At 48.0% G+C, this 20,309-nt stretch overlaps 6 protein-coding genes across 6 annotated transcripts; 3 read left to right on the forward strand and 3 right to left on the reverse strand.

The window, feature by feature from the left end:
- Nucleotides 1-541: 541 nt before the first annotated feature.
- KY384_007806 (uncharacterized protein) lies at nt 542-1,856 on the forward strand (the record flags this gene model as incomplete). Its single annotated transcript, XM_044816296.1, has 2 exons — nt 542-870; nt 1,154-1,856. 2 exons carry the CDS (start codon nt 542-544, stop codon nt 1,854-1,856), a joined length of 1,032 nt encoding a protein of 343 aa, XP_044666936.1.
- An 883-nt stretch (nt 1,857-2,739) lies between these two features.
- KY384_007807 (uncharacterized protein) lies at nt 2,740-3,742 on the reverse strand (the record flags this gene model as incomplete). The annotated part of the gene is made up of 2 exons (XM_044816297.1): nt 2,740-3,195; nt 3,254-3,742. 2 exons carry the CDS (start codon nt 3,740-3,742, stop codon nt 2,740-2,742), a joined length of 945 nt encoding a protein of 314 aa, XP_044666937.1.
- A 4,122-nt stretch (nt 3,743-7,864) lies between these two features.
- KY384_007808 (uncharacterized protein) lies at nt 7,865-9,080 on the reverse strand (the record flags this gene model as incomplete). Its single annotated transcript, XM_044816298.1, has 2 exons — nt 7,865-8,655; nt 8,681-9,080. The coding sequence occupies 2 exons, from the start codon at nt 9,078-9,080 to the stop codon at nt 7,865-7,867; spliced, it is 1,191 nt and encodes a 396-aa protein (XP_044666938.1).
- Nucleotides 9,081-10,200: 1,120 nt separating this feature from the next.
- KY384_007809 (uncharacterized protein) lies at nt 10,201-11,892 on the reverse strand (the record flags this gene model as incomplete). The annotated part of the gene is made up of 1 exon (XM_044816299.1): nt 10,201-11,892. The coding sequence occupies one exon, from the start codon at nt 11,890-11,892 to the stop codon at nt 10,201-10,203; it is 1,692 nt and encodes a 563-aa protein (XP_044666939.1).
- Nucleotides 11,893-12,541: 649 nt separating this feature from the next.
- KY384_007810 (uncharacterized protein) lies at nt 12,542-13,719 on the forward strand (the record flags this gene model as incomplete). Its single annotated transcript, XM_044816300.1, has 3 exons — nt 12,542-12,759; nt 12,811-13,087; nt 13,138-13,719. The coding sequence occupies 3 exons, from the start codon at nt 12,542-12,544 to the stop codon at nt 13,717-13,719; spliced, it is 1,077 nt and encodes a 358-aa protein (XP_044666940.1).
- A 1,402-nt stretch (nt 13,720-15,121) lies between these two features.
- Nucleotides 15,122-20,155, forward strand: KY384_007811 (uncharacterized protein; the record flags this gene model as incomplete). Its single annotated transcript, XM_044816301.1, has 8 exons — nt 15,122-15,330; nt 15,387-15,583; nt 15,631-15,734; nt 15,783-16,102; nt 16,210-18,798; nt 18,865-19,555; nt 19,613-19,765; nt 19,820-20,155. The coding sequence occupies 8 exons, from the start codon at nt 15,122-15,124 to the stop codon at nt 20,153-20,155; spliced, it is 4,599 nt and encodes a 1,532-aa protein (XP_044666941.1).
- Nucleotides 20,156-20,309: the final 154 nt, after the last annotated feature.

The following is a 20,309-nucleotide window of genomic DNA, read 5'->3' on the forward strand; positions in this document are numbered from 1 at the left end:
AGTAGAGATAGGGAGCCTTTTGTATCCCCATCTCCAATCATGCCCACCATAAGACAAGACTCTTGATCAGTCTCGAGAGGCAGCATCTTCGAGCTCATGTAGTATAAGAAGCCTCCATCTCCGGAGAAATCTAGAGTTCTCGAAGGGCTGGTGGTATCAGTCCGCCGTTGAGAGTAGAAAGGGCTAGTCTGGCATCTCAGCGCTTGAAGTAATCTTAATGTGTGTCTCAAGAACATGACTATAGGTACCAAACGAATAGCTAGGCGTAGCGGCAGTGATAACCTTACATGACGCCGTGTGGATGCAAAAACCTGCGTGCGATGAAGCACAAAAACCTGATAGTGTCAGCCGCTCGTTCCTTTCCGTTCTACAAACAAAGGGCTTTCTGCGCTCTACCAGGACGAGACATAACAAGGCCCATTTGCTTGTTGCATACGCAAAAACACCACCGAAGCTCCTGATATGCTGGAAGGCTATTGAGCTGAAGTTCTTAAGCCCACCTTCCCCCATCACTTCTGAATATTCGCCCGCGCTTGCAGCGATGGTACTGCTCGTTTTGGCTGCCGGGGAGCCACCAGATAGTGCTACTGACACCAGATGCTTGCTCGTGTTTCCTGTCGCTTCAGCAATCACGCTACTACCTCCATGTATTATGTTGTCGATTCTCTCGGGAACGCGGATGAAGGCGAAGGAGGCTGCATTGGCAAGGAAGTTGGGAATCGAGAAGGCGAGTTCGGGCGGAAATGACGTGAAGGCAAATGTGTTGTTCGGAAATGAAGATATGAGACTCCACGAGGATGGTGAGGGGCCATCTGGTGCTGCGGCCATCGCGGAGGGATGTCCAGTCGTTCACCGAAGCGTGATATCGATGTGAGGAGTGTCATTGAGGAAATGGCGACGAATGAAAGTCATCGAGCACGACTCACATCCAATTGGACGGTCACAATATGGAAATGAATGGGCTCAAAGAGATTTCTTTGAGGTGGAAGCGTAAACTAACCATCCAAGCCATCTTGACATGACGCACCATGAGGCTTGGCGGCTGACTATTTTTGGATTCAAAGTAACATCTCGAGAGTAACACCATAGCTTCCACGTCCCCATAGTGTCTTGCCACCCTTCTCCTGCGCCTGAGTCATTTTTTTTCTTTCAGGATGACTATAAAAGAAGAACTCGCAAATGACATCAAATCTTCGGGCGGCGGCAAGGATGAGCTCGAAGCTCTTGACGCTCTCGAACGGGAGGCTTCCGAATTCAACAAGGATAAGGAGATTGATAGAATCTTACATGCCTTCCGCCTGGATGCATACGCCGTCCTAGACCTACAACCTGGCGTTCCAGACTCTGATATCAAGGTCTGCTACCGTAAGAAATCTCTGCTCATCCATCCTGACAAGACGTCCAACCCTTCAGCGCCGGAAGCGTTTGATCGGCTCAAGAAAGCCCAAAATAGTTTGATGGATGAAAAGGAACGAGCGAAACTAGATGAAGCCATAGCAGACGCCCGGATGCTGCTCATGCGGGATCGCAAACTCAACAAAGATTCGCCGGAGGTGAAAGAACCAGATGAGGAATTCCGGGCGGCATGGAGGAAAAAGACTGTTGACGTGCTGATCGATAATGAGGCAAGACGGAGAAAGCAAATGAAGGCGCAAATGCAGGAAGAGGGTCGGGAGCAGAAGAAACAGGACGATGAGGTGGCAGAGAGGAAGCGGCGGAGAGAGCATGAGGTTGATTGGGAGAAGACAAGGGATGGGAGAATTGGAAGCTGGAGAGACTTTCAGCAGGGAAAGGGGAAAGCTCCTAATGCGGAGCAACCGAAAAAGAAGAAGCCAAAGATGAAAGTTTTGGGATGACGATGAAGTTCCAAGGTCGTGATTTTCAGCAGGGTGTTATTGGGGTTCTAAGACTCTTGATCTTGCGCATGTGCGCTCAACTTAATGTCCCTGGTGTCTGGGATGACAGCCCAGTCGTGAAAACCAACTCTATCCTGGTGATCTTGACATGATGGTAGTAATGTATTGCCTGCCTGCGCAGATCTAAAGTGGAGGCAGAGATGTTGGTTGGTGACTAACTGTGCTCAGGTCAGGCCACGGATAAAGCAAGCCCTGAACATGAAATATCCTGTGCTTTATTACCCTCACGTTGTCATCAGCCCCGTAAATTCTCTCAATATGGATCCTGCTCAACGTCAGCTGTGCACCACATGAGGAATTAGCGGATTCGCTCGGTGAGGTCCCAGACGTTGATCGGAGAAACATACAGTATGTCTAGCCATTGCTAAGTTATCCGTGTCCGTTCTATGCTGCCTGAGATATAGCCAAAACAAAAATTCAAAGTCGATCATTCAGTACGCCAAGAATCAATATGTAATCCGCAGCGCAAAAGCGTAGACACTTGAGGATCATTTCAGATCTTCCTGTCTTACTAAGTATCCGTATCTCGTTTTTGCAATTTGTCTATTACTTTAATCTATTGGCATGCCCGCCCTATCTTTTCCCTCTATAAGAACGTGATACAGCCCATCTCCCTTTCTAGTAGAGGTACTATGTCCGCATCTTTATGATGCCTAGCATCGACGCCTTGCATTAATACAGATTAAGCTGTGATATGAGTTCAAGAGAAAAACACACATAAGCATTCGCACGTTTGTCAAATCTTGTGCATGCTCTCCTGAGGATAACTTTTACCACCACAGCTAATCGTCGTCAAGGGCTGTGCTGCAGCAATGTCTGGTCCTTAATTCTTAGCAAGTCTTTTGGAAGTATCCTCCCATGGCACCGAGGCCCAGGTATTGGGCGATGCAGGCTCCACCGGTGCTAACGCTTGACCTGCTTGCACACCTTGCGCTTGGAAAGCAATGGTAGCGTGATCAACGGCCGTGGCGACGATGCCCGGCTCACTGATGAATGCGGTGTGGCTAGCATTAAGGTCCTGGACATCCCACTCGACCCCGCTTGCAGATATGAAGCTCGTTTGAGCCTCAGGAGGAAGAGCTTGGTCAAGTAATGTACGTAGATACACGCGGCGCTTATGATAAGCTCGGTTTTCCCACGTGGCCTCTGGATTAGGTGTGTTGAAGGCGGAATCCGATTCGCGGCCGAACAATTCAGCCCAGCAGCTTGCAACCTCTTCGGGCATGTCGTTCATGAAAATCTTGTTGGGGTCCGAGACAGCACTTTGATGAGTATCAGGCTGAAGCATTGTCAATAAGACTGCAATGGAGTCACTGCGCAATGCGAAGGGCACCCACGAAAGACACAAGCCATGGAAGTGGCCCACTCAGGGTAGCGAGCGTCACCCCTTGCTTAGGTACGAATGCGGCCATAAATATCAGACCAATGACACCACCTGACTGTCCTGCGGCTTGACGTTCCGTCTTAGCCAGCCCGCTTGCTGCTGCCGGACCAGGAAATCCTGCGTATGAATGCACGACAATGACGACATCTTTGCCAGCATTGATCTCTGGTAGGAGAGCACTGTTGCGTATGTATTCCGCATCAGTGGAGACGGTGTCGGCTTCGGGATTGTTGGAGTTGAAACTTGGTAGAGTTCGCGAGATGACTTCGTATCCTTTGGCGCCTAGAGCTGCAGCTAGTGGTTGCATGTGGATATCTTGAATCCAGGCACCTGGAATGAGGACGATGCTAGGCTTCGAGCAATCGATTGTCGCCAGAGTCGGATTGCCAGTAGACATCACAATTGCTGCAAGGAAGAGGAACCAGCGTACAATGACCTCCATTTCAGCAACGGTTCGACGAGTGTACGCTTTACAAATGGGCAATTTGTGAGCCGACGTGTAGGCTTGGTCGACAACTTTGAAAAATGAGTGCCTTCTTTTCCAGCAAAGCACGATGAAGAAAAAGATCAGTCACGTAAACACAACTCTGATAGAATATCATCTGAAAGTGGCAAGTGTTGGCCTATCGGGAACGGCACCTCCGTACGCCCGGCATCACCGGTGAAGGCATGATGATGCATAGCGGGAAACACTTTGAACCCAGTAAGAATTGCATTGTCCAGTTCGATACTTTACTTTGGAACAGATCACTTCTTGCATTCACGCAGCGACCGGTCGTACACGAAAAGAGACGCCTCTGATGACTTAGTCATTGGCAAGACAGCTCAATCTTAACATAAAGAGATTGTAGTGTGACGACCTCGGAAATGGCAGATTGAAAGCTCGGGCCTTTGAGCTACAAAGGGCAGGTGATTGCTTGCGCCATCGTCTCATGCTTCTTCAAAACCATCATTATGGATTTAGTCGTGACTCTCAGAAACCTGAAGCTTGTTTCCACATAGAAGAAAATCTCGAAATTGAACGAGTGTGGAGGTTGTCAATCTCAAGTATCCTAAGCAGACGTGTGCCAACGAAAATGCCAAACAGACGGCCCCGGCCTTTCAATGTGCCATATTTCGCAATCTAGATGCGGATATGTGACCATGAGGTCTTAACTCCACGAGAGTAGGTAGGAAGCAATTGAATGTTGGAAAAATGGGGTCGGCAAGTGTCTACCTCAGTCTGATTGACGATGAGAAGGATCATGAGAGCCTTGAGGGAAACCGTGGGCATACCCCGCCATATGTAGGCAAACTGCACGGTTATTCGAGGATCCCGAGTAGGTGCACCCCTGTTCATTCAATCAGGCAGTTATCGAAAGATCATTTTAGGCTCGCGAGGCTCTTTGCTGCTGTTATAAGATATCGCAAACTTCTTTGCTCGTTGTCGCATGGTCTCGATAGTCGTCTCTGGTCCCGCACATTTGATGAGCTCGTAGAAGCGTCTATGCAAATGCTAACACTTGTTTGAGCATTCTTGAAATTCAAAACCTGCCATTATTCACCTGGAGAAACGAAATGGCCGCGGAAGCAGCCGAGTCTTGTTTTGGCCTGGAAAACCGTTGGGTTTTGCAAAATTGCTCGAGAAATCTTTAGCGATGAAATTGAAGATGAGATTATGCTGAAATTGAGATACGACGTTACTGTCTACCAGCTGGAGGAATGCGGTGAATGGTATAACATTGAACGGTAGGGTTGATCAACTGCCTCATTCTTACATTGTACCGAAGGCAGCAGCCCATCAGCAAGTCCTTCCCGGACTTATACATCGATGTCGAGGATAGTAGAAATCAAGCGTATGACCAAGAAAGCTAAAACAAAGATCTGTTGGATCCTGAAAGCTCGGGATGAAGTCACAAAGCTGATGACTGATATTGAATGGATCAGGCAAAACTTGACGGCGCTGTTTCTCGCCACTACCATCGATCCGACGCATCGGTTGCTTGAATATGCCCAAATGACACAGATGATTAATGGGCTTGGACACGGAGCGGCATGACACCAATTTAGTGACTCCACTGATAATTCAAGCAATGATATACCGGAAAATGACATTGATGCTGAGATGATGACAACTATCGTGAGCTTGAACTTGCATCCATTCCATATTTAAATGGGGCAGAAACTTGCGGGAAAAGCCCGCAACGAGCACGTGGGTTCATGAATTGTAGACGGCTTTTCCAAGTGGTGGAGAGACGGACAATCATCTTTTCTTTACTTTACTTCAAGACTGCTTTCGAGCCTGGCAATGATCTCTCGTCGCTAGTGAGAGCCGCGGCGTATACTGTTGCTCCTGTGACGAAGATAATATACTTCTTCGACGTTAGATCCTCAATAAAGCCAACCGAGAGGTTTTTGGACTTAATACAAACCCTACGGCGACCACCTGCTACACGATCGGACATCATGCAACGTGCGGAGGATGAACGAGTATTCATTACCAGCGGAGACTTTGCATCTTTAAATCAAGCTTCCGAAAATTGGATCCACTTACTCAAAAACGCGCGGCCCTCTGACCATCGAATACTTGTTATTATCGATCGAATCGATTACATCAACAGTTCAAGTCATGGTGACGAATTCGACAATCATTCGAAACGCTCCTACGTCTCCTCCGAAATCTTTGTGACGAGCGCCCTCGCACCTATTCACTAATTAAAGTGTTGATTGGGGCGAAGGGCAATTCCAGGTTCCTCTCTGATCACGTAAAGCTACGGGGACAGCTGGACGTTACGAGTCGAGCGGTGCGGTCTAGGATTATTGTTCCAAAATTGAAAGTCGATGATGGAACTAAAGAGCGCGAATCTACTTCCTGGGATGAATGAGAGGCCCACCCAGTTTTTCTATACATCAGGTTGAAAATGACACGGCACGACTGTGGGATTTAGTATTCAAGTATTGCCCGAAATTGAATTTCTGCTAACTGTGACTGCCTGCTCTGCTATTCCTGTCCGTCTCGAGAGTCCCTCCATCCAGCTGATCAAGATATTGGCTGAATCTATTCTGCCGGGTCAAACCCGTATTGAAATGACAAATCGTGACCTTCGTTAGCGCGGGTTTCGCGTGTGTATCAAGCTTGTTGAGTCAGATACCCCGTTGTCGCAGTGGTTACTCAGATGCTACCCTAGCAAGCAAAACCGCACCGTGGATCACTGCAGAAGCCCTGTTAGCAATTCAGGGAATTTTATCGACAAGAGAACCTACAATCTTGGATCTGACGCCCAAAGATCGTCGTCTTGTCGTTAAGCAGGTGTTACTTAACCCATTCATCGAACACAACCTCGTTCGTTTTCTCGTACATCCGAAAGACGTTTTTCCAAATCTTACCGCGAGCTTCATGCCCGAGCTCTTTCTATTCGACCGGGGTTGATATGCGTGAAATGAATAAATCATCAATCTGGCCGGCTCGGTTTGTGGTCTTGGGAAGTAAAAAAAGGGGCTTAAGGGGCTCCAAGGGGAGCAAACGGTTTACCAAAAGAGGATTTCTCTGTAATATTCCATAGTCTTCAAGAAGCCTACCTACCATTGAATGAATGTTCACCATAAATTTCGATGGTTAGTACCCACCAGTGACAGTCTGGTTGCGCCAAATACCCCCGCTCTAGAGTTTCTCAATGAAACCATCGGCTTTGTCTATATGAAGGATGGACCCTGGAACAATTTCTGGGAATCAGTATATCTCTTGTCAATTGCCTGGAAGTTCGCTGACGCCATTTTGCCGCTGGAGTAAACCAGCGGTGGAGTGTCGTCTCAATTGAAAACCGGGCTTGTCAATTGACCTGCACAGCGTACCAACAGTTAGAGTCTTTCCAGTACCAGGCGGACCTATCAGAGTATTTGTTGGATTCGATAGAGTGAACCCGAAAAGCACCAACCCTAGAGCCGGAGAACTTTCCCCTCTCCTTTTCCTGGAATGGAGTCAGACTGCGTGGACTTTTGCTTGAGAAAAAAATTGACAGAACGTCAAGGTCTGCTTCTTGGTTCATCAAGACTAGATTTTCTTTCAGCTGGTCTGCTGGCTCCCACACCGGCGTCTCGCTAATTCCGCCAAGATGAAAAGTATCCTTGCGCAATAGGTCAGTGGCAATCGACGTGTGGAGAAAGAGGTCTCACCCCATTTCTTTGTCTTCAGATGAAGACCACCGATCGCTTTGGGGAATAAGAACATATGATGATCGGTTAGCGAGGGTTTGACGTTGCCGCTATTCACCTCGATGCGATGGTAGTTGCGAAACCTACGAAATCCTCCTCCATCTCGCGGCTCGCTTGGAGATTCTTCAACGGCATCCCTCGCTTTACGTTGCGTGTGGCGAAGCGCCAAATCGCCAAGATCGGCTTCGTCGTCCTCGGATTTGGCTGAGCTCCGAAACTGTGGTCGTTAATAGTCTGAGTGAAGTTTTCTGTTCTTAAATGCAGACACATCGAAGATAATGTGCCCGTTATAGGAAGACTCTTCGATAGAACAAGATCGGAGAGCGAACGGTTTTACGATTAGATCTGTATGTTTTCTCCTACGCCTAGTGAACTAGTCGCTATTCTTGATACCGTGCACTGCATCTTCCAGTGACCTGGGAAAGACTGGCAAGTCAAAGACGGACCTCTCGCCCTCAAAGCGGTCGATTGCGATGATGGAACTCCGCCGCTTGATGCGAAGTCCATTGAATACTAATCTCCAGACCTCGATGAGCGTCCTGTCCGTGCGATCGATGTGCTTTTCTGCCCCGGGTCTCACTCTGATTGAACTTACTGAGACTACAACATGTCCAAGGAAATCAGCTTCAGCGCTGACAAAGACATCTGAGCCGGGCCAGAAGACGAGCCAAAGGTCGTCGTAATAAACGACGGGCTTTGAACTTGCAAGCTTTTGAAACTTCGGGGCGATTTCGTGCTTGAAAGCTGGGGCAAAAACTTTGAGAAATTGAGCGACTTCTGACGCTGTCTCTAAATCACAGTAATGTGAAGATTCATAGCCACCGTCAAAGACAGAATCAAAGGGTACTAGCTCCTCGTCGCCAGCATCTCCGATATCCTCCACCTCTTCCCTTGAGACGTCATTATTAGGCACCTCCGCTGCGCCTAAGGTGCTCAGGTAGCCCTTGTGGTAAGCCTTAAGGTTTCTGTAAAGTAGCTTCAAAGTGGGGCAACATCGATGATCTTTTGCGGGATAAAACTTGAAGCCTTTGATCGCTAATTCAGGATAGTGATCTATAATATCACTGAACACGGAAAGCAAAGCTGGCGAATGTAGCTCGATGGCAGGCCAGCGTCGAGCTAGCAAAGGTGCATCCTCTCCTCTCCGAAATGTCCATTGGTACACTACGCTAATCATTGATAGAGTTACCAATCTTATTAGTTCCGTCTTTCACGTCGGCATCAATCATATATAGGAGTGGAGGTAGAGCACCACTCCTTAGTCCCGATCCTGCACCTTGGGTGTCAAGACCTTTAATAAAGCTCGTCTGATAGAAGTATCGATCGTCTCGTTCACCCTCTCTTGCTCTAAGCCTGTAAAGAACGAATTTTCTTTCATTCGGTGTCTCCTGCACTTCATGAACGGTATGATCGGACATGATTCCACTAGATGGCATTGCTGCCGAGAGACTACTTTCTCCTTCCAGGAAGGAAAGAAGCGGTATCTGCGTGTCTGCGTACGAAGACGTGCTTTCGAAATCGATATCCCATATTGGTGATCCATTGTAGTCATAGTCGATGGGTCGCTTCCGTTTGGCAGCGCTGGGCATCTTTTTGAGCGGTCGGTCTCATACGATCAATAGATTTCTTTCAAGCTAGCATTAAGACGCACATATCTGCAATAATGCTGAGCACAGACAGGTAAACCTCTTCTTTTTAGATCTGGTGTTCGACTGGCATAGATCAGCTCCATCAGGTTCTCCGATGATATGTAAGGAGTACACACGCCAGGGCAATCTATAATCCAGAATGGATGATACGAATAACGTTACGCTCTTCTAAACATGCTCTTCTCTGGCCCGGGCAACATCGGATGAAGTTACGGCAGTCATAAGGAAAAAGATGCTTGTTGAGATGGGTGTGAGATCAGGTTCATGACGAGCGTTAGGCAGCAACACGATAATTGAAAGCTACAGCGAATCATCGACTATGCTTTATCAGAGTGGCGAGGAGCACATTGAGACTGTAATTCTGGGCTCTCAATTCAGGCAAGGAATGGCATGTGAGATGCCGAAAGTCATCCGTGGAAATCTGTAAAACGAGAACTAGACATGCATGGCAATAGATGCCTTGCTCGAGAAAAGCCGTATAGCCTTCTAGGCTATTGACGGCAATCTATTGTATGCCATATTTGGTCGTGCTCGGAACTCCCGCAGTCACCCCATTGGAATCGTATTATCTGCGTCAAACTTGTTTGATTATTATTACCAAGCAGTCCTACCTTCATCCGGGCAGTCTCCTGTGAATCTGTGGTCTTCCCACTTCTCCCAATCTGATGAATCGACGCAAAGAGCTAATCAGATACCAAGCAAACTCTAGTGGCTCCTTTCAATTTGGGCTACCTTCATTTTGGCTGCACGTTAGATGCGACCGCGAAGCCGGAAGCTGACAACGTCTCCAAATGTACCTGTTGTGGTCACGATCTTATCTTGCTCTCTTTCTGGTTTGCGTCAGATAGACACAAATCCGAGTCCCTTGAATGAGTAGACCCTACCACATTTCCTCTCAGGATTCGTGGTTCGAATCGAGTATTCTGATGTCAAGTGCAGACTGGCGAAAAATGTGCGCTTTTCGCTCAAAAAATGGCAGCACAAACAAATTGAGAAGCCTTCCAGTCGTTGGTTCATATTGCGACCTGCTTTGGCAAATTTGCTCCCAACGCCTTTAAGCTCAGAGATCTCCTTGCACGGTTACGTACGAATCTCGCCACGGATCAGGAACAGAAAACTGGGCCCGCAGAGCTGGATGCACTGGCATACTTTCGTCGTTGATGGGGCTGTAAACCTCATCGTCCCTTTTCCGACCTTCATAGCACTCGTTAATCCTCGCATCTTCAGGGGATTGCAACAATGGTTCTGATCCTAATGTTGCAAGTCTCGTGTGGTAGTTTCCGTAATTCTTAGCGTTCATATTAATGCCCGACCCCGGGCTGGATGACTTCATCCTTGATATATCGCCATCTACTTCCTCAATGACAAGAGGCAGGAGGTTGACGTCCCATGACTTTTGCTCCTCTAGCGCCACCCTCCCAAACTCCGCAACAATGAGCTGCATTCCGTAACGATTGTGCTTGTCTCCTCGGTGTCCACTCACATGCTCCATGAAAGCCTTTTCACCCCTCTTAACAACGGGCTCCATCCCTTGCGCAGAGCATAAGACGCACTGATAATCATAAATACGATTGTTTACCCTCTCCGTGGGTGCCACATGTGACTTGGCCAGGAATTTCCAACGATAGCGTACGCCATATGCTTCGCGGACTGATTCATCAAACGACCAACCTTTGCTGCTTTTGATTGCCCCGCCTTCAAAAGCGCATTTAGAGCAAGCCCAGTAATGACCTTGTCCGGTCATGGCTACGGACTGGTTACACAAATTCATGCCTCCATTTCCAGTTCGCATGATACATGCGCCCTTGCAGAAGCCACCATAGTCTTGTTTACCTGTGGTAGAGGCAGAAAGCGACCATCTCTTGGTCTTCGGCAATCTTTTCTCGGTACGATTACCAGCTCCTTCATGTGCTGATTGCCTAGACCTCGGACTCGTAGGTTCATTATGCCAGGGATTTGCCGTTGCCATTGTACTAAGACTATTGGACTCCAGAGATCCATTCACAAAAGTTGATTGAGGCGATCCTTTTAGAGTGCTTACCGGTGTGCTTTGCCGGTCGAAGTGAGTATCTGCAGAGTCTCCAAAGCTATCTTGCTGCCGTCGATGGTCAGCTTGGATATAGGAGGCATTTCGTGACCAATTCGATAGCTTCTGGCGCAAGCCAATTTTGAAAGTTGGACTAGAAGGATTGGAAGGGCTGCGCGGACTCGAATTTGAAGAGACCCTCCTATTGGCTGATAAAGAATTAGTGGCTCTTGACTCCACGGAACTCAAGCTCCTATAGTAGTCTCTGTCACTATCTGTCCAGGTCTGTATGCTCTGGACAGGAGCTTGCTGGGCTATCCGCATGAGAAGCTCATTCAGGACCATCACGCTACGGATTCTCCCGAAGTCAGACACCTCAATCATAGCACTGAAATCGTGTTCTGAGTTGTCATCTTCATCAGCTGTAAGCAGGTGCTTTACAATGCTCTCGTAAAGCTCATTCCGAATGTGGATAAGGGCAGTGCTGGCAACTCCATCCCCGCGCTCGAAAGCCTTCCCCAAATGTGTTGTACAATCTCTTTTCGCTTGTTCTGTTGCAGATGACCCAATCGCCAACGAATTTTCTAGTTCTGCAGGTCGAAGAGCTGCCTGATGATTCAATCTGCGCTTTTCTCGGATTTTCTTCACGAGTTTCTCGCCTTGCTCGAAGGCCGTCACGACACCGGCCACACAGGCAAGGACGGCCACAAATTCCATGCCAGACATTTTGAGCTGGTAAGCTTTCGCAGCGTTGTTGAACGACGGTGAGTTGCAATTGCAGCGCAGGAAGAAAGGCAGACAAAGCTTGGAAAGACTCAAAGATCAAATTGTAGAATGTGGCAGTGGATAGAACGGAAAGCTTGAGAATTGGCCCCGAAGGCTTGTGCTACGCTGCCTGGGGATCACATTCATGTTTGATAGGCCATGAGAAGTAGTGCCCGTGGTGGCTGCATGAGGGATCTGCCTTGGATAAGGCTAGCACACAGGCTGGCGGGGTAATATCATCTTGTCCCAGAGGCGCGAACACGCAAATCGGCGTAGAGAAAGTACTCTTTGTGCTGCGAAGGCGGTTGGCTGGAGGGAACTGCTGTATAAGCAAAGCAAATTCATTCTCACGAAGGACTCAACCGAACATTGAGGACAGTGAAACCTCAGGGCCGCTGCTTCGCTTCTGATATCGCTATCAAACACCTGAGACAGTCCAAACCCCACATCTTTGTTATTATCATTGATTGATGAAACAATCCTAATGCTAGAGGGGAGTTCGCAGTCCTGTCCGTATGAGGGTTGGTTCCGCGGCTTACATAATCTCAGCCTATTTTCACATTGTCAGCTTTTTGAAAGGATGCTTAAAACAGGCAACACTTTATAGACGATGAGTGCGGGCCAAGAGTCTAGTCTTCGATACCTCTTTGCCGAAGCTAAGTCGAAGAGTGATGCGCTTGGGTCCTTCACATCCGCGAGTGATTCTGCGTATCAGGAAAATGTCCTCGCCGCGATAGAGAGCCTCGAGCAATGCAGGAAGCTTGCGCGTCAAATTTCCCTCTTCAGTCCGAATGAGGAGTTCGAGGATATCGCATCCACTGACCTGCCGTAAAGATCAACTCCCCGGTTGAGGGACGAGGTTAGCTAACGCTGGTATAGATATCTCATGATAGATTACCGTCTAGGGGACCTCATTCTAAAAGAGAACAACCAAAGTCGGAAGGGCACTCTAGAAAGAGCCCAGGAAGCTTTCGCGAGATTCTTGCGCCTGTTGGACACATATCGAATACTCTCGAAGACCGACAGCGAGCTCTTCGAAAGATACCTTGAGAATCAGAATGGCTTTGCAGTAATACGGAGCAATGACCCCTCGACAAGGAGAGACTCGAAAATAAAGAGGTACAAGGAGGAAAAGAGCTTGAAAGTCAAATTGGATGTACGTAGGGAAATTCCGGTCGCAGAAAAGGTATATTGATACCCAGGTAGCATTTGGCACAAATTTCAACAGCCTCGGAGCAGGATGATAGTTCAATTCGAGATCTCTACCACGCTGAGGCCGAAATCAGTACGTACAAAGCATTTGAGAGTCTTGATACCATCGCACAAGAGCTCAAGATTCTGGCCTTGATGCCACAATCTCCACCGCCTGGACTAGGGAAGAGCGAGCTCGATTACCGGGAACGAAACGGCCTGCACAAGGATGGTTATTCCGATCGCCTTGACCCCTCTCTATCTGAAATGTATAGGAAAGGCAAGGCAGGACCCATTCTGAACAAAGACGGAAAACCACTCCAGCCGTTCACATTGCTAGATAGCAGACAGAGGCTACAAAATGGTGTTTTCGGACCTGATCATTCCCTTCCAACAATGACTATTGATGAATACCTAGCCGAGGAGAGGAGAAGGGGCGGTATCATTGATGGGGGAGCAGAAAACTCCGTCACTGCCGCTCAGCTCGATGAGGATGACGTGGATAAAGCTGAGGCCGAAACGATGAAGGCCCGAGAGTGGGACGAATTCGTTGAAGCAAATCCAAAAGGTAGTGGAAATACTATAAATCGTGGCTAGGCCTTCTACTAGCTCTGAAAGCCGTCTCACATGCTCTTTGCCGTTCTAATCTTCATCGCGTCGTCAACTCGTTTTCGACAAACATTTCTCACAAATTACTTTCTTCCGAGCCTCTCCTCACCATCCTCCTCAAGGACCCACGCAGGGTGATACCTCTCTTTCCCGACGTCATCCGCATACTTCAGCCTAGGGTTGGGATAAGTATCCTGCATTCCTCCTAGGCTCGTAAATCCTTCATCATAGAGCGGGCACCACTCAACACCGAGGTATCTCAAGAAAGCCCACACCTCTACATACTTCCACTCCAAAACCGGATGGACCCGCATGAAACTCGGCCATCCGCGATCTGTCATATCGAATGCCGTGAGGTTGTCGCCATGTGGATCCGTCCGTCGCGTTCCCACGAAGACCGCTTTGATGCCCTCGCCAGGGGGAGAGCTGAGGTAGGATGCGAAGGCTTCTCTCATGCTGGTATTTCCGGCATTTTGGCGGGTCAGCGCAAGGTTGTAGTGAGCTGAAGATGAAATTACAAAAGAGTCGACCTCGAGGAAGGGATGGGACGGAGCAATATAGACGGCGGGGAGCGAGGGCGGGAGATGTGGGTGATGCGAGAGGCGAGAAAGGTACAGGAGGAGGAGGACTAGGCAATCTTTGCCGCCATTGTAAGACAACGAGAGTGTTTCCAGCCTGTGGTAAAGCGGCACGTGAGCAATTGGCAAGCTGAGAAATGACTTTTGCTATGCTTACGGAAAGCGATCAAGAGCCTCTTGTATTATGGCAAGGGAATGTCGACATTGTGACTGTGCGGCCCGGAGGATCTCCTCCTGGACGTCTTTCTGTAGGAACGAGTCGATTTTAGTGCGGAGCTCGGCGCAAAGTGACCGCAAGTGGTGGCCATCACCATTCGTTATATTGAGCTGGGAATTATTGCCATCCGAGCTTTCTAGGAGTCCATCCTGGATCATGGCGAAATTGCAATTTGGGCGTGAGATCCATGATTGAGGCCGACGATAATTTGTCTCACCGAGAAGACAAAGATTGGCTCGGTCTTTCGTTTTTCCATCCCCGATGTTTTGCTGTTGGTCTAACATCCCTCTAGCTCCCTACCCCCTTCACGAATCAACACTTCTAGTGAACACTTCACAACATTTGGGGCTTTCGACTACTGTGAGTCGTGTGTAGATGCTGAGCCTGACCGTGTGATACACCATGTCTCTAACGAGGTGTGATTGACTGGTGGTTTCTTACCACACGTTTGTTCTTTTGTGAACGTCACTTATTGCATGATTTCTCTCTACTGCATTTTGCTTGGCGAGATTTCTTTTCATCTTCGTTCTTCGTCCACCAAGCTTGTCGCAGAAAGACACCCCGCCCAGCCTCCAACATGGCGCAACCAGCCGTAATGCAGATGAGCGCCCCTGATCTCCTCGGGCCTATCGAGTCGAATCGTGATATTAAACCTTTACTCGTCGCTTCCCAAGTATCAGCAAAGCATAGAGAAGACTCAAGTTCAAGCAGTAATGAAAGTGATTCGGATAATGATCAAAACGAAACAGCTGACCACAGTACATCGGCTCGGCGAAAGGTGCAGAATGTCATCTTCGCGAACTAGTAGAGATCCTATCCTCTAGCTATCAAAGGTACGAGTACTGATCGGTTCGTTTTAGTGTTTCGAGTCGAGCAGCTGAGGTGACGAAAGATGAAGTGGAAGCCGCTAAAAAGACCGAGCAAGACGATGAGCTCTCTATTCGTGCCTTGATGTCAAATCAAGAGTCTCGCAAAATTATCGATGACCCTCGGGATTATCAGCTCGAATTGTTTGAAAAAGCGAAGCAGCAAAATGTGATCGCTGTTCTCGACACAGGTATGCCAGTCTTCGGTACAGCAAACGTGGCTGCTGATCTTTGCTAGGTTCCGGCAAGACTCTGATTGCTGTCCTTTTGCTCAAATATGTCCTTGATCTAGAGCTTGAGTCTCGTGCGCAAGGTAAAAAGCCTCGCATCGCCTTTTTTCTGGTACGCCTCATGTAGTATCCAGGCCTAGATTAGACTGACAATCTTTAGGTTGATTCTGTGGCTTTAGTCTTTCAGCAATTCGCGGTGCTCGAATGTAACCTTGATCAGCCCATTGACCGCTATTGCGGTGAAATGAATTGCGACCTTTGGACTCCAGAAAAGTGGCGAGAGAACTTCGATCAGAACAAGGTCATTGTCTGCACCGCAGAAATCCTGTATCAGTGCCTAATGCATTCATTCATATCCATGGATGAGATCAACATGATTATCTTTGACGAGGCCCACCACGCCAAGAAGAATCATCCCTACGCTCGGATTATGAGAGATCATTATTTTCGCCAGTCAGCTGCAACCCGACCAAAACTCTTGTACGTAGTCATTCATTCTTTACAGTCCTGACAATTGGCATGACGCTTGTCCAATCATCACTCTACGTCCTCTTTTAGACATTTGAATACTGACAAATATGCCTTAGCTCAATGACAGCATCTCCATTAGACTCCCTTGAAGATCCCGTCCGGGCAGCAAAGCAATTAGAAACGATCCTAGATTCCAGAATACTAACAGCTTCCGATATGTCTCTACTTCAAACTGTCACAAAACGACCTGAAGAGCAGTTGTTGGTTTATGACCGACTGGACTATCCTTATGACACCGATCTTAGTCAGTATATGCAATGCAAATACTCCCATGTCGGAGAGTTTCGCAGAATATCGGAAAAGGCTCGAGAAATAAGTTCGGAACTAGGTACATGGTGTGCAGATGTGCTCTGGGGCATGGCGCTTGCAGACGAGGAAGCGCGTAAACTTGAGAAAAGAATCGAATATCAGATGAACAAGGAGGATAGACCAATACAGATTCTGGACCACCAGATCCAACAGATCAGGGAAGCTGAGCAATACGTTGCAAGCCTGCCCTCTTCGCCACTTACACTGGAAAAGCCTTGCGTGAGTTCAAAAGTCTTGGTGCTATGCCAATACCTGAAATTGAGGTATGAGAAGCCTACGGACCATAAGTGTATTGTGTTCGTGGAGCGAAGATACATGGCTAGAGTATTACTCGAGTTCTTGAAACGAGTGAACATCGGACACATCCATCTCGGCTTGATCATGGGAAAGAGGGCTGGAGAGGCTGGTGACAAGAAGTTAAGCGTTAAGCAGCAACTTCTGACGCTGACACGGTTCAGAAAAGGTGAACTCAATTGTTTGTTTGCCACATCTGTTGCAGAAGAAGGTCTGGACATCCCGGACTGCAATCTCATCATCAGGTTTTCGCTCTATACGACTTTGATTCAGTATATCCAAAGCCGCGGTCGTGCGAGGAGCCTGCACTCTAAGTATGTGCACATGATTGAGAAAGACAATCGAAGACACCTCCAATCTATAAGGATGGTCCAAGAGGGTGAACAGAAGCTCAAACGATTCTGCGAAGCCCTGCCCCAAGACCGGTTGCTGCAAGGGGATGAGGCTGACTTTGAAACCATTGCACAAGAACACGCCTCTAAAAGATTTACTGATCCTGAGTCGGGCGCAGTACTGACGTACCATTCAAGCCTTACAGTACTAGGTCATTTTGTCGCATGTCTGCCCCATGGCCCCGACATGATCTTGCAGGCAACATACCACGTGTTCGCAGAGAACAAGCGATTCGTCTGTGAAGTTACACTCCCTGAAATTTCTCCCTTGCGGTTTTCGATCGGGTGTGCTGCGGCTCGGAAATGCGTTGCAAAGCAAGCCGCTGCTTTTGAAGCCTGCTGCCATCTCCGCAAAATGGGCCATATTGACAGGAACTTACTACCGACCTACCACAAACAACTTCCAAAGATGAGAAACGCCCATTTAGCGATCGACAGTAAGACAAAAGCGGTATACAATATGAAGATCAAACCGACCGTATGGGGAGAAGGACGCGGAACGTCTCCTGAAAATCTTTACATTACGATCATGGAGCTTGAGCAGCCGGAGAAGCTAGGCCGTGCTTGTCAGCCGATGGCACTTTTGACAAGGAAGCCAATGCCTCAATTTCCCTCGTTCTTGCTGCATCTTCAACCAGCAAAAGCATCGAACGCAATCTGTACATCCATACCAACGAGTTTTCACGTGAGTGATTCGGATCTACATTCTTTGAATGAATTTTCGCTTCGTATCTACATGGACATCTTCAACAAAACCTTCGAATCGAATATACCTCAGATGTCGTACTGGCTAGCGCCGATTAGGCCAAATTGGAAAATGTTGCATCACTTGCAAAGTCCAAAGCAGCTGATCGAGTGGTCCATCGTAAAATATGTTTCTGACACCCCTGAGATACCATGGAACATGGAGACCCCGCACTCTCAGCTGCTTGACAAGTACCTCGTAGATCGATGGGATGGTGGACGCCGATTCTTTTCGATTGCTGTTGACCCTATCTTGAAGCCAGAGTCTCCTGTGCCTGATGGGGTTGCCCCTCACAAATCAATGGACAATATTCTCAATTACACAATTTCTCTATTCAAAAAATCGAGAGAAAGATCCTCGTGGAGTCCAAATCAGCCTGTGATACAGGCTGAGCGCATATTGCATCGCATCAACTGGCTAGATGAGTACACTGACAAGGAACGTCACGTAAGAACTAAGAGCTTCGTCTGCCCAGAACCTCTAAAATTTTCGGCTCTACCGCTCAGTACTGTGACGATGGGATATATCTTTCCAGCAATATTGACCCGTTTAGAGTCATATCTCGTTTCACTTGAGGCCTTCTCTTCTCTTGGCTTGGTTGTTCATCCAAGCCTCGCCCTGGAGGCAATGACCAAAGATTCTGATAACACCGAGGAACACCGGTCAGAACAAATCCATGTGCAGCGAGGCATGGGCAAGAATTACGAACGACTGGAGTTCATTGGAGACTGCTTTCTTAAGATGGCAACGTCAATATCCTTGTTCATAAAGAGTCCAGATGACAATGAGTTCGAGTATCATGTCAAGCGAATGCTTATGATCTGCAATCAAAACCTTTTTAGAACCGCGAAGGAGCGCAAAATCTACGAACACATTCGATCGCAGGGTTTCTCAAGGCGAACCTGGTAAGACAGCCCGGCCCTATGGAGATGATAATGTGAGTGAAGACTAATTAGCGCACTCTTTGCTAGGTATCCAGAAGGTATCAAATTGCTCGTAGGTAAAGGCCACAACAAGACTACCGCGGAAACACTGAAGCACCATCTTGGTGACAAATCCATTGCCGACGTTTGTGAGGCCATGATTGGAGCTTCGCTTCTCTCATATCAGGAAACAGGAGATGTAGACATGGCGGTCAAGGCAGTCACTATACTCGTCTCTAGTGACGATCACAACATCACGAAATGGGCCCACTATTATGCTTCGTACGAGCCACCAAAGTACCAGTTTGCTCCTGCCACTGCATCCCAGTGCGATCTCGTGAAGCAAATAGAGCACAAGTTGGGCTACCATTTCGAATCGCCGCGGCTGCTCAGATCCGCTTTCATTCATCCTTCCTATTCTTTCGCCATCGAGAAGATTCCTTGCTATCAGCGCTTAGAATTCCTTGGAGATTCATTGCTCGACATGGCCTGTGTCAACTTTTTATACTATCGATACCCTGACAAGGATCCTCAATGGCTGACTGAGCATAAGATGGCAATGGTTTCCAACAAGTTTCAGGCGGCATTGTCAGTGAAACTTGGCTTTCACAAGCATCTTCGCTCAAATGGTACAGTCATTGAGGCGGCAAATAGAGAATACGTGACGGAAACCATGGACGCAGAGTACGAAGCAAGTGGAGCTCCCGACTATTGGACCACCACGAAGCAGCCTCCTAAGGTAAGGATAAGCGCTCACAGAGTTAGAATTTCAAGCCCTTGCTGATTCATTGTTCAGGCACTTTCTGACGTCGTCGAATCGTACGTCGGCGCTCTGTTTGTCGATTCGCAATTCGATTTTGGCCAAGTGGAGAAATTTTTTGAGAAACACATTCGCCCGTTCTTCGAAGACATGACAATCTATGATACATTCGCTAACAACCATCCCACGGTAAATATTCCAACGTTGGTTATCCGGCTTAGTTAGCTAATGACGCTTTCGCAGACTTACCTCCACAATCTTCTCTCCCAGAATTTTAGCTGCCACAACTATCGGCTCATGTCTTGCGAGTTACCTTCGTGTATCCCAGGTGCTCCATCGAAGACTATTGCAGTGCTCATGGTCCATGATCAAGTTGTAGCAGAAGGAACAGCAAGCAGTGGGAAGAACGCAAAGGTCAAAGCCAGCGCTCGTGCAACAGAGGAGCTGAAAGGTCTCGTACTTTACGAATACCAGAACCGATTTAGATGTGATTGCTCCATGGAAACGAAGGGAGCGGCGTTGGTGACAGCCCAGTATGCACCTCGAGCTGAAAATGCTAATGTGGACTCGGCGATATAATGATGACTCAAGGACGACCTTCGTCCGATTCGAGATACACAAGAGAAAACAGAGCATTGAGCTTCTTGCGCTACGCATGTGAGCTAGATTTAAGCAAGCAGAGCGGATTGCTTTTGTTTCTCCGACTATGTAGCATTCGAGCGAGGAACTCTAT

This window comes from Bacidia gigantensis, assembly GCF_019456465.1.
Source record: "Bacidia gigantensis strain McMullin 20006 chromosome Unknown contig_278, whole genome shotgun sequence".
Classification (NCBI taxonomy): Eukaryota; Fungi; Ascomycota; class Lecanoromycetes; order Lecanorales; family Ramalinaceae; genus Bacidia; species Bacidia gigantensis.